This window comes from Camellia sinensis, chromosome 15, assembly GCF_055761805.1.
Source record: "Camellia sinensis isolate YWXY chromosome 15, ASM5576180v1, whole genome shotgun sequence".
Taxonomy (NCBI): domain Eukaryota; kingdom Viridiplantae; phylum Streptophyta; class Magnoliopsida; order Ericales; family Theaceae; genus Camellia; species Camellia sinensis.
In genome coordinates, this window is record NC_138975.1 from 117592087 (window position 1) to 117604341 (window position 12255).

The 12255-nt window shown below is 34.6% G+C and overlaps 1 protein-coding gene across 8 annotated transcripts in view; it reads left to right on the forward strand.

Annotated features, from left to right (window-relative positions):
• Positions 1–11548, forward strand: part of LOC114264327 (uncharacterized) — a 35392-nt gene extending 23844 nt beyond the window's left edge. For 6 of the 8 annotated variants that reach the window (XM_082910073.1, XM_082910077.1, XM_082910078.1 and 3 more), the window contains 5 exons: positions 2586–2656; positions 2759–2812; positions 5206–5348; positions 5761–5883; positions 8824–9210. In XM_082910073.1, the coding sequence (XP_082766199.1) occupies positions 2586–2656; positions 2759–2812; positions 5206–5348; positions 5761–5883; positions 8824–9114 (682 nt within the window). In that variant the 3' untranslated portion in view covers positions 9115–9210. The other 2 variants (XM_082910076.1, XM_082910080.1) reach the window with 2 other exon arrangements.
• Positions 11549–12255: the final 707 nt, after the last annotated feature.

A 12255-nucleotide genomic window follows, 5' to 3' on the forward strand; every position in this document is an offset into this window, starting at 1 on the left:
GGGGTTCTGGAAGAGGCTTGACAGTTAGATCCAATATATCTACCAGAGTCCATGCTACACAGCTTTAAAGCTGTCAGGGTCTGATTATTCATATTCCAATCCTTTGAAAAATCTTGTGCAAACTTTTAAAATTTCATTTCATTCTTCTGTTTTGTAATCTCAATTAGGATCACAAATGTTCTATATCATTTCATGCTTTTGTTGGCATCTCCTTAAATTTCTATGTGAAGATTATGAAATCAACCTCCAAGCATATGTGTTTCTTCTATTTTGCTTTTGACTATAAAATTACAGAATAAGTTTTTAGATGAAAATCATGTGACGCAAATTACAGAATAAGTCTTCAGATGAAAATCAAGTGAGGAAAATTCTTTTCGCCAGTGTTGTTGAATACATGTCAAGTGTTGTTGAATACATGTCATGTATTGTTATATCACTTTTGTGCATTGTGTATCATGTCTCATGTCATATCATGTATAATAAAATACATTAACATATATGACTACAGATTGTGGGTAAGAAAAGTTAGAGGCGATCGGTCATTGACCTCTGGGAAGATGGTGGGCACTTAAATGGCCCGAGATCATCGGAGGTCGAAGAGGAGAAGACCAAGGTAGGCTTAGAGAGGAAGGGGGTGGCAGTGAGAGATCTTGAACACTTTGTATATGTTGTATGATTCTTGTTGCTCTTGTTATGATTGTGGTTGCTCTTATGATGCCATTATATAGACTCTAGGAGTATTGGAGCCCAAGCAACCTCAAGACAGATAGCGAGTTCTCCTCAACTCGACAGGAGGGTGATATCAGCCCTACTAGCTGTGTATTATGATTTAGGTCATTGGGAAGGTTGCATCATAGGAGCTGCAGGTGTAGGTATGATATCTTGAGAGGCGTATCGTATATGCAATAGGTATAAGTGTAAGGTTAACGTCCCTTTTCTCTAAGCTAGGTCAAGGTGGAAATGTCATTGCAGGGAGACAGTTACCCGACCTTGATGATCCCGAGGTCTTAGCCTCCAATCCACAATCCTCCAATGATCCCAAGTGGGAGTGCTTAGGTCCTGCTTCCAACCTAGGCAGCCAAGGGGGTGAGTGCATGGGTGAGCCAATGGCTCATCCTGAATAGCTAAGTAAACATAGGTGAGTCAAGGGTCCAACTATGTTGCTATGGAGTTGGGGTGAGTGTATAGAGAATATATTTCTTATGAGTCATGAAGGGCCATGGAGAGCTCTAGGTGAGCTGTGGTCCTGTTTTCATACTTGGTAGTGTGCATGCCCGTGCTTAGGCTAGGCATACAACCCCAACTCACCATGATGCCTCAGGGGTCTGTCACGTGGATGTGTGATGGTGATGACGTGACGCCCGTAGGGCTCGCCATGTGCCAAGCATGATATAGATACCCACACAGTTAAATAAATAAATAAAAAGTACTTTCATATGATACATAAATATATTGAAAAAATGAAGTACTAAAGCATATAATCAATGACATGAAAAATAATCTCTAAAAACTTACAAATTCGACAAAAAGGTAAATGTGCATTCATGAGAAACCCAAATATCCAACTAATAAGAAATTGGAAAGAAAATTCAAAATTTAATATAACAGAAGGATTAATGAGATTTCATTGCAAATATAAAAATAATACAAGATTTTTGTTTTTCAATTGAGCCCAACTTCTTGGTCGCTAGTTCGTTTGGTTCCCAGTTTGCAGCCAAAGGCTTTCTTTAGGACTTGGATGATGAGTATAGCTTAAACATACTTGTTATGAGGTACATGGTCATAATCCAAACAAGCCTTTTGGCCCAAATCTTGGGTCTCAACCCAATTCCAAATGGTCTGTGTGTGTGAGCTCTTTGTTTCTTTCACCTGAATTAGATTCATGATAGTTGTACAATTTTTTTGTAGCAAAGGGAGTATGAGAGTCATTTTTGCTTTTGGGTTTATTTGGATTTGGGTCTCTTTGGTATGGGTTTTTTTGATAATATGGTTTTGGATTGTTCAACGAGTGCGGGCAATGGCAATTGACATTGCGAAATGCTGTTAATAGGGCTAAAGGTGAAAGAGAAGGTATTGATAGCTAATCAAGAAATACATGTTAAATTGTGATACAATATGAAATTGATACAATGCAAGACGTATCTCACGATTCAATCTACCAACACATGAATCCGCAATACATATATTTTTCATAACGATTCTGACAACACTACTTTTCATATTTAATCGTCATGTCTTTTCTGAAATTTTCTTTTTCTTTTTCTACTTTTTTGTTCCTTTTTTTCTGGAAGGCATCTATTTTTTTGTTCCTCATTAAATAGTTCAGAGAAGAATCGATTGTTCTTTTTTCGTCTTTTTTGTCAATTATGCATCAGGCTAATGGGCTTATTGGTTAGAAAGATTGGTTACTCTAACCAGCATACTGGACTGTACTTTTTTTTTGGGAGACTAATTTTGGTTCCCTTTCCCCTTCCAATCTTTGGAAACTTGATCGTGAAACGCCACCTTAAAAAATGTGGCGCTTCATAATTTTTTTTTTCCAAAATAGAGTATGATCTTGATAGTGTTCTTATTATCAACAACAGGTTTGGAGTGGAATCTGCACTTGCAATTGTATTTTTAAAAGAACATGGTGTTAAACCTGTTGTGTACCATGGTATGTCACTCTCTTTTTATTTCGTTTCATAGTATTTCTTGGTACTCTTTGTAACATAAATAATGTGTACATAACAAGCTAAGCAGTGCACATTATCTGCAGGACCTGCCAACAATTCATGGTTTGCAGATATAATGGCACAGAATAAACATCAAGGTAATGCTGTTTGTTTGTACTTTATCAAGTTTTATAATATAGGGCCTTGACTTGCCACTATAGCAAAATTTGCCCTGTCATGTTACTTGAGTGAGTGCAACCATTGTGTAAATGGCTTGTTACAGTGATTCTAACGTGCAAGTAAACCTCATGTGATTGACAAGTGCAAACTGTTAGCTTCATGATTATTTGGAGGTTCTTGCTGCCATCAGTCTTTTTATCCACTGACTAGAGTCCTTCATGTAGTTATTTTCTTCAGCAAAAGGGGAAAAAATCTAGATTATATTTTGATATTTTTTTTCTGGGAACTGTACCAATCATTTCTCTGTCCTTGAAACATTGGATCAGCTAATCTGACTATGAAGTGTTTCCTCGGTACTTGTTTTCCTATGTAGAAATCTTCCTTGATAATTTCCTTCACACGAATTGAATTGTACAGAACTTGTCAGGTTATGATTTTGTTTTCATTTGATAGGATGTTGTGTTGCAACCTTTTTTCTGTATTGTGTAAATTTGTGGTAGAATCTTTAGTCAAATGTGGCCTGCCTTATAAAATAATCCTTTTTCTTCAGATTTTACGAGAGTACAAGCCTGCAAAGTGTCCACCATTTTCCCCACATAGTAGAATAAATGACTCTGCAATGCATCCTGCAAAGTTGCTTGTGAGGGATCGTCTTATGTCTGCATTTGAGAGTTACTGGGAAACTGATTAGGTTGTGTTTATTGGTTCCAATGAGCTGTGCTATTATGCAAATATTATTATAGATATCCTTTAGTTGATTTAGTTTACTTCTGTGATCTACTAAATGCTCGTAAGTTGTTCTATGTTGAGATTATGGTTATCATGGATGAGAGATTAGACAAAGCATACTTTGTTCCCATGAAGCAAGGCATAAATACAACCTTTTTAATGTATTAAACTATAAAAACACGAATGATAAACGATAAATAAAAGGAAAGAGCAAAACACAGGATAGTCTCATCAAAATTTCCAATCCGCATTCTGACACTGGGTTGCAAAGGAGTCAGTTTTGTGTTGCTTAAATCCCTTTACATATATGTAAATTCTTCGCTTTAGTCAGAATATGTTAGCTTCCTTAAATTTAAAAAAAAATAATAATGCTACAATATACCATAAAAAAGTTTGAAAATGAATATACTAATTAAAACAATGAGAAAGTCACAGATTTGTTAGCAGAAATCTTGACATTTTTGGGTTGGCTTAAAACATGTTCCCAGGGAGGGAGGGAGCACAAGGAAAAAAGGTAGAAATGTTAATGAATCTCACTGCAAATATCAGGGGTTTTGATCCCCACTTGTGAATGTTTGAACCTTAACGTTGTGCATATTGTGTTGTATTTGAAAGTAGTGGTGTTATAAAAATTTTAAGGTTGGAGTGCATGAATTAAAAAGTGGGTGATTGTTTTAGTGATTCCACTAATTAATTGGAGTTTGGCGATTGTTTTAGGGAATTCCTTGTTGGTTTTTTGGATGAACTAATTTTACGTTGAGTTTGATATATATATTTATTTATTATTTTAAAAAAGGTGGTAGCCTTGCACTGATAAAGATGGTTGTTATGTGCAACAAAGACTTGTAGATGCAACAGTAAGTACAAGTGAGATGATCACCATAAATGAAAACGTTAGGAGGGGAAGATCTAAATTGACATGTGATGTTGTAGTAAAAAATGATTTGAATTTATTAAATTTAATTTGTCCTATAGCCTTTAAGATGTGCAGAAAAGTAGAGAGGTGATGTGACCTAAAAAAGATAAAAAAAATAAAAAAATATGCTATTATAGGGGATGCCAAAAACCCCATTTGGTGACATCTTTGCTGTGGAGAGAATTTGGAGCTGGCCTGTCTAGCTCGAGACAGATAGCAATTAACAGAGGGGTTGCTGTTAGTGATATATGAGGAGGGAGAGGGATCAAATCTTTTGGGACTTTTGGGCCTTATTTTAGTCTTGTTTGACGTGGCTTGGGTCTTCCTTTCAAATGTTTGGGACCTTTTGCTTTCTTGGAGGGTAGCCAGAGTTGAAAAGAGAAAAAAGAGGCGATTGGCAGTTAGGACCTCCCATTTTATTTTGGAGCATCTGGATGGAGCTTAATAGAAGAAATTTTGATGGTGTTAAGAGTCTTAAGGCTTTCATTTTTGTTTTAAAGAGTAGAATTCTTACCATTTTTTACCATTGGATCTTGAGGGGTGTTGAGCCTTCATTGAATCCTTTTTTGAATTTTGTTGACAATTTTGAATATATTGATGGATAGGAGTTGTTTTTTATTGGGATATATTTACATATACATGTATAACACAAACCCGATTATACATTCTAAGATTTTGTGAAACTAACTGTAATACATTGGTTTATTCTCCATTCCTTATTTTTAGAGCTTCCACAATTGAGAAGTGTGACGTCCATGGAGCTGGGTTGTCATGCCCGTGGCTATTCTCGTGCTGGAAATGAAACGGCAATTTGGTACTGTGTTATTCTATCAGGAAGATCAAGCCCAGAACTCAACAAAATGCGTGCAGTGAGTTTGTTTGCCCTGCTTGTTATGTTAAATTAAATCCCCACTTGGTAGTTATTTCCTAGAAATGATTTAGCTACTTCGTTGGGAAATCATTGTCTAGTGATGCCAGCTGATTTTTCTAAACTTTGAAGACAAATCTTCATAAATTAAAATAGACAACTACCTAATAAAGAATAGAAAAGGTAACTTAAGGAAAATAGTAGAGAAAGCGGTTAGAAAGAAAACACAGAATGTGAAAGAACTTTATTTGTTGAATCCTGACAAAGATCCTGATGTTCATTTGAAGTTATGACACAGAAAGTGTGCTCATTCAAAATTTAACATTGAATATAACAGAAAGATTCATGTATGCATGCCGAAATGCTAGTATATTCTTCTAGTTTACTAAATGGAGTACATTACTCTGATAAAGACTCTGCGCAGGATCCAAGAAGCACTGTCCGCAGTTGATAACGATCCGCCATCGTCGCCAGCGGCTGTTGCACTGAAGGAAAAGCGGTTGACATTTACCTGGCTTGATGGGGAAGCCCAACAAGTAAGTGTCATCTTTTGTTTGTCTGGCATGTCAATGTTTTCCAAGTTTAGTTGTAGTTGAATTCACATTTGTAGTAGTGAATGGATTAATTAATTTGAGGGTCATGTATGTGATGCTGTATGTATGGTACTTGGTAGCAATTTATTCTGAAATTTAATCTCTTTGTCGAACTTAGTTGGGATCACTATTGGCATTGGAAGATTTTTGCCAAAGTGCCAGTATCTTAATCCAAATGGTGGCTAAGTTGGAAGAGGTGGTCAGTGATTATTGCTGTTATAAATTCTGACACTGTTATACTGCCATAAAATGATGTGAAATTATTTACATTACAAATCATTCAATCTAATAGCAGGATAAATTCTGAAACATTAAATGCTAAAACCACATGTGACCTTTGGCCTGAAAATGCAGGGTATCAAAAAACATCGTCATAACTTCCTTATGCGCTATACTCTCGTGCTGTAAGGAGCTGAGAATTTCTACTTGAAACTTTTGGAAATGTCCAAGAATCTGATTGCATTCATAAACCTTTTGACATCTGAATATGGTTTTTTGAGAAGATTATAGAGGCCTGTCACTGATTTGGAATTTTAGGATGTAATTCTCATTTTTATGGCTCTTCTTCTACTTTCGTTAAAAAAAATAAATAAATTCTAGTACTTTTTAATAATCTTTCAAAATATGTGTTATTAATCTTAGAAAATTATTGTATGATTTGAGCCACAAATCCTACAATATGTCATGTTTATACAAATATATTGTGTATTTAAAATATGTATTGAGGCTAGCTTCGAGGCGAGGCTAAGGTAAAATGCATTGAGTTCTTTTTATTATTTTTGGGCGAAACTCTCCAAAGACTTGCACATCACAGTTTGAGGCGTGCAACACGTGTGCACCTTGTACTCCTTTTGCACATAAATATGAGGAGCTGTGTTACATGGATTCTTCTATTTCCCCCACAGTACCTGTGTCCACTGGATATGACATTGGTAAGGGTGTGAGATATGTGTCCGACACTTGTACCCAATTTAGGCACTCAGATGCTTTAATTTGTGACAATACATGAAGAAGAAGAAACTCACATTTGTTAGTAAAGTAATATTTTTAGCCTCTCACATGAATTAGATATAGAAATTTCATATTTTTCCTATCTTATTTAATTTCTAGTATATTTCTACACAATTTATCACATCTCATCCGAGAATATTATATAAAATATAATATGTGCATATAACATGTCCCAGTGCCCATATCCCAATTTTGGATACGTATCCCAAGATTTAAATTTATGAAGGTTCGATGTTTGGATACACACCTGCACCCGATACTCGTATGTCAGTCCCATGTAACAATACGTATACGGAGAGCTTGTCTTGGTTTGTTGTTAAGCTTATTATAATACCTATTTTTTTTTTTCTTTTCTTCTAATACCTAGTTTATATTTAAACATAAAAAAGAAGAGTCTTCTGTAACCATCATATTCCATGGAAAAAACCAAGAAAAATATAAAGCAAAGCCTCAAGTAAGAAGTTCAATAGCTGAAACTAAGAATGTCAAGTTCATCTTCGATGAGGGCAAGTTTCCTATTCTGTAATGAAATGTTCAACACCTAGAGGAGAAAAGTATTTATACATTTATATTTAATTTTGAATAAAATTAAAATTAATGTGTACTAATTGGACGTTTTTTTTTATTTAGTTTTAAATAACTTTTTCTCACTAAATATAAAAATTTGAAATTTGAAATGCATGTGTTGATGCCTTGAGGCTTGCGCATTCACATTTGAAGGCTTTGGTATATACATATTTAGCCATGGCTTGTCTAGTGCAAAGCATGTACACCTCAATTGTTTGGTGTAGTAGATTATGTTCTCCATGTGAGACATGGCCAATTAAAAGTATTCATCATTCATTGTTATCCTATATGAGTTCCAAACCAACTTTTGGAACTCATAATTGTTTTGTTTTTTTGTCTTCAGCGATTTTTTTTTCCTTCATATTTTAGTTTTTATTTTTTATAGATCTGCCTAATTAGACACACTTAAAATTTAAAATATTTGAAAAAAAATCTGAAAAATGTTAAAAGACAATTTCATATTTTTTTACAAATATTTTATTTTTTAAGTACATCTAGATTAGGTGCATCTAAAAAGTGAAAAATAAAATAAAATAAAATATGAAAAAAGTTCACTAAAAACCCCCTTCCCCCCCCAATTTTTTTTTTTTAAAGAACAACAAAAGACTCAAAAGCTATTCATAAATTAAACCAAAGTAAGGTGTGAGTTTTTCATTATGCTTCTTGGTCATTTTAAAAGCTTTGCAGGTTATCTTTGACAAAAAAATTGTACTTTTGTCGGTTGATTCTATTTTGTGGATCGAGCTATATGTACAGGGAAATGTGATTCGTCTCAAAGAATGAAATACAAAGAACTGTAGGAAGTACATAGAATGAATTTCTATGATCAAGCCATATGTAGGAAGAATGTGATTCCTCTCCAGCTATACAAATAATACTATTCTGTAGGTCAAGCTATGTAGTGTAGGAAACAGAATGTGATTCCTCTCACAGAAGGTGTTATATAATAAAAATAAACTAAAGTTCACCAGGTTGCGTATACGAGGCATGTATTGCAATGGTGAAAATTATTCATAAACTCCAATAGTAATTGTGTAAGACGTCATCGCAGCTGCATGGTACATATGATTAGAGGTTGTTTGCTTCCGCTTTATTCAGTTGAAGGAATGATCTTTCCATCTCTCCACTGTTATTCCTAGAACCATTTGTAGGTTTTTTTCTTTTTTATGTAGAAGTATGTGTGCTTACTATTATGGATTATAATATTTTAATTAATAATGATCATGATGGACTAGTCTACGCTGGAACATTTAACAAATGATCTTTTGCAACTGTATTAGTCACTAAATTTCTCTTCTTCTCCAGCGATATTGTTTTTTCCACACTCAAATAGAGAACAGCTATGAAACATGTGGACCTAGGAGGGATATAACGGATATACCGCAGTTAATTATTGTACGTTACAAAAGGAATGCTACAAAAGATAGTAATAAAATTGAGGAAAAAAAGCCAAAAAACATATTGGAGGCATTTTTGAATGATGATGTGGATCCTGCATCACAACTTGTTGCGAGGTACAATGGTTCTGAAGAAAGTTCAGAGGTTTGGCCTTCTATCTGTTGTGAGATGGATTTTACTACATGGTTTAATTATTGAGTTATATTTCACTCTGTATTGAGCAGTTAACGTAAATGCAACATTCTTTGTGATTTAGTGTACCTTTTCACGTTGAGTTGTTTCTATTTATTTGGTTGGCAGATCATCAAGTGGATCTCTTAGATAATCGAAGATGGTGACTCTAGTTGAAGATGGTGACTCTAGGGAGCTCCCCTTTTTTGTAAGTTAGCATAGACAAACTTTTTTTAGAATTAAGCTTCCTTTTGGTGCTTGAATGGATGAATTTGTGTATTTTGCTGAGGAGTTTAATTACCTTCACTCCATTATTGATACTTAAGAAGCACGAACATGTGACATGACATTGACACACCGACACACGGACATGTAAATTTTCAAAAAATGTAGGACACGACATGTTGGGAACTTCTGCAAAATATATAATTTATTTATGTATTTATCAAATGTATGTCATATATAAGGATAAATAATTATTATGTCTTATATATAAATATTTAAGTAAAAGATATTCATTTTTGAAGTATAAAGGAGGAGAATAGGTATAAATTTACTTAATTTTTGTTGTATCATTGGATTCCAAGTTATTTATTCAAACTCGTAATATGTTTCATGTATGTTTAAGTGTTGGAAAGTGTCCAACTATGAAGCACGGGTACTCTGAAAATATTGTCATACTCATAACGGGTATTGGTACGCGTACCGTTAGGGTTGTACGCGTATCGGGTACATGAAATACGTACCGGGTAGTTTTTATACATTTTAGGGCAGGTGGGTACTTCATAGGTACATGATGGGTACATCGGGGGTACACCAAGTTATGGAACATTGATAGTGATACATTTAATTTATTAGAGAGTTATGATTTACTTGAAATTGCAAATCTTTTTCTTGATGTGTCAAAGATGAATTGAAGTCGACGGAAGTGAAAATTGATTTTTCAACTTTCCAAATTTTTCTAATTTGCTTTTGGAATGAAACTTAATTTTGTAATTTTTCCTATTTAATGGCATTAAAATAGCATAAGGCTATGAAGCACGGACACGGACACGGGACATGGCAATTTTCAAAAAATGGGGACACGGACACGGCGGGGGACACGGACACGGTGGGGGACACGGCGAATTTTATTTTATTTATTTTTATGTATTATGTAGATTCATATTACATTCATCCTAAATTAAAATTAACAAACACTAACATAGTAAATAAACATAACCATTACATTTAAACAAATTAATATATCATCTATTCACAAAAAAGTCATAATCAACGATAACAAGAACTAAGATGAGAAGGGAAAAACATTCAACATCCAACAATATTTTTCACAAAAGCACTAAATAAGAGGCAAAAGATTAAAAAATAAATAAATAAATAAAAAATAGCCCTGCCGTGTCCCATGCCATGTCCCCGTTGTGTCCCATGCCGTCTCCCCATATGGACACGCGTGTCCCTGCCGTGTCCCCTACAAAAAAATCATTAAATTAAAGGGACACGCCATCTGGCGTGTCCCCGTGTCGGACACCGCCATGGCACTGATTTTGGAGTGTCCATGCTTCATAGGCATAAGGACTTTGCTTTGATATTGGTATTGTTAAACTATGATTTCTCTTTTGGTTTTGTAATTTTCCTTTTAGTTTTGGTATTGAACTTTGATTTGTAGATTGAATCTCAAACAATAAACTATGAAAAATAAAAAATTTGTTGACATAGTACCCGTATCTTTTTTTTTTTTTTTGGAAAGGTTTTGCCGTATTAGCGTACTCGTACCAGTATCCATACCCACACCCGTGCTACATAGGTATTCAATGAGTGTCGGACACGGCACTTTACGTTCTTAGAAGTGTCCATGCTTCTTAGATTGATACTCATTGAACTTTGTGGTTTTTTTTAAGGATGTATACGCTCTGGAGCTTAGAGTTGCATCTCTTTCATACGAGATGTTGCCTGCTAAAACCTTTTTTGTTTTGTCTCATCGCAGAGAGCAAAAACTCCTGCACTTGTTCCTGAAGATGCAGATCCTATTTGGTCAGTAGGTGCCAAAACCATTCTATCCAAAGGGACAGGAATGAAACAGAGAATTGGTAGCATCATGAATGGAATCCACAATCGCCTGGGAGATCCAAGGATCGGCCCAATCTTACTCTTGGGAGCAATGATGTCTTTTGGTGGCATCTGGTTGCGAAGGAGCCAATCAACTCATCCAAGTCAATCAAATAATCAAACTCAACTGAGCAAAAAAGTAAGTCATGGCAGATTGTGCTCCTGGGAGCATTGTTATTGTTATTTTTTGTTCCAGCTATTATCTTCATCTCCAATCCAATGTAATTTCATTGATATTCTTCTGACTCATGATTATTCCTTTCTTTTATTTCCCTTTTCTACTTTTCAGCATCATTGTTTTCCTTGTAATTACTTTTTATATATGTAATGTCTTGGCTGCATTTTAGCGTTCTTTGTCTTGGCTACTTTACCTTTCTTATTTGGAAAAGGAAGCACATATGTGATTGTATCACTAAGTTATAAAATTTTAGTGAAAAATTCTCATGAAGATTATGAGGAGATATGTAAAATTTTAGTAGGTTAATTCCTATAAAAGAAAATTTTCAACAAGTATAGATTAATATATTGTTCAAAACTTAACGGAGTCTTGAGGTTAATTTCATATTCCTCCCTGAGATTTTGTGATGACTAAAAAAAATAAAATAAATAAATAAATAAATAAATAAAAGAATGGAATATACGCATGATGATGTTTCGGTGGTGGTAATAAAATAAACAAAAGATGGAATAAAGATTATGATGATGTGTGTGGGTGGACAGTATTTGTTAAAGCTAAAGAAGAGACATGGGGTGGGGCCATTAAAAATAATACTTATCTCTCTCTCTCTCTCTCTCTCAAACCCACATTTATTTTTTTTATCATCACCCGAATATCTTGTATCTCCAAACAGCTCTTTGCTTGCTGGGTTCTTTTCAAATCGAATCTTTTCCTTCTTCATCACTCTCGAATCTCTCAAAACCTTGAAAAAAAAAAGAAAAAGGATTCGTTTGCATTTTAAACCCTAGACAGAGGCCTTTTTCACGAGATGCTGATTAATGGGTAGAAGAGATTTGTAGGTTTTGGAGGTCAAAAAAAAGAATGGGGTTTTTTTTTTTCTT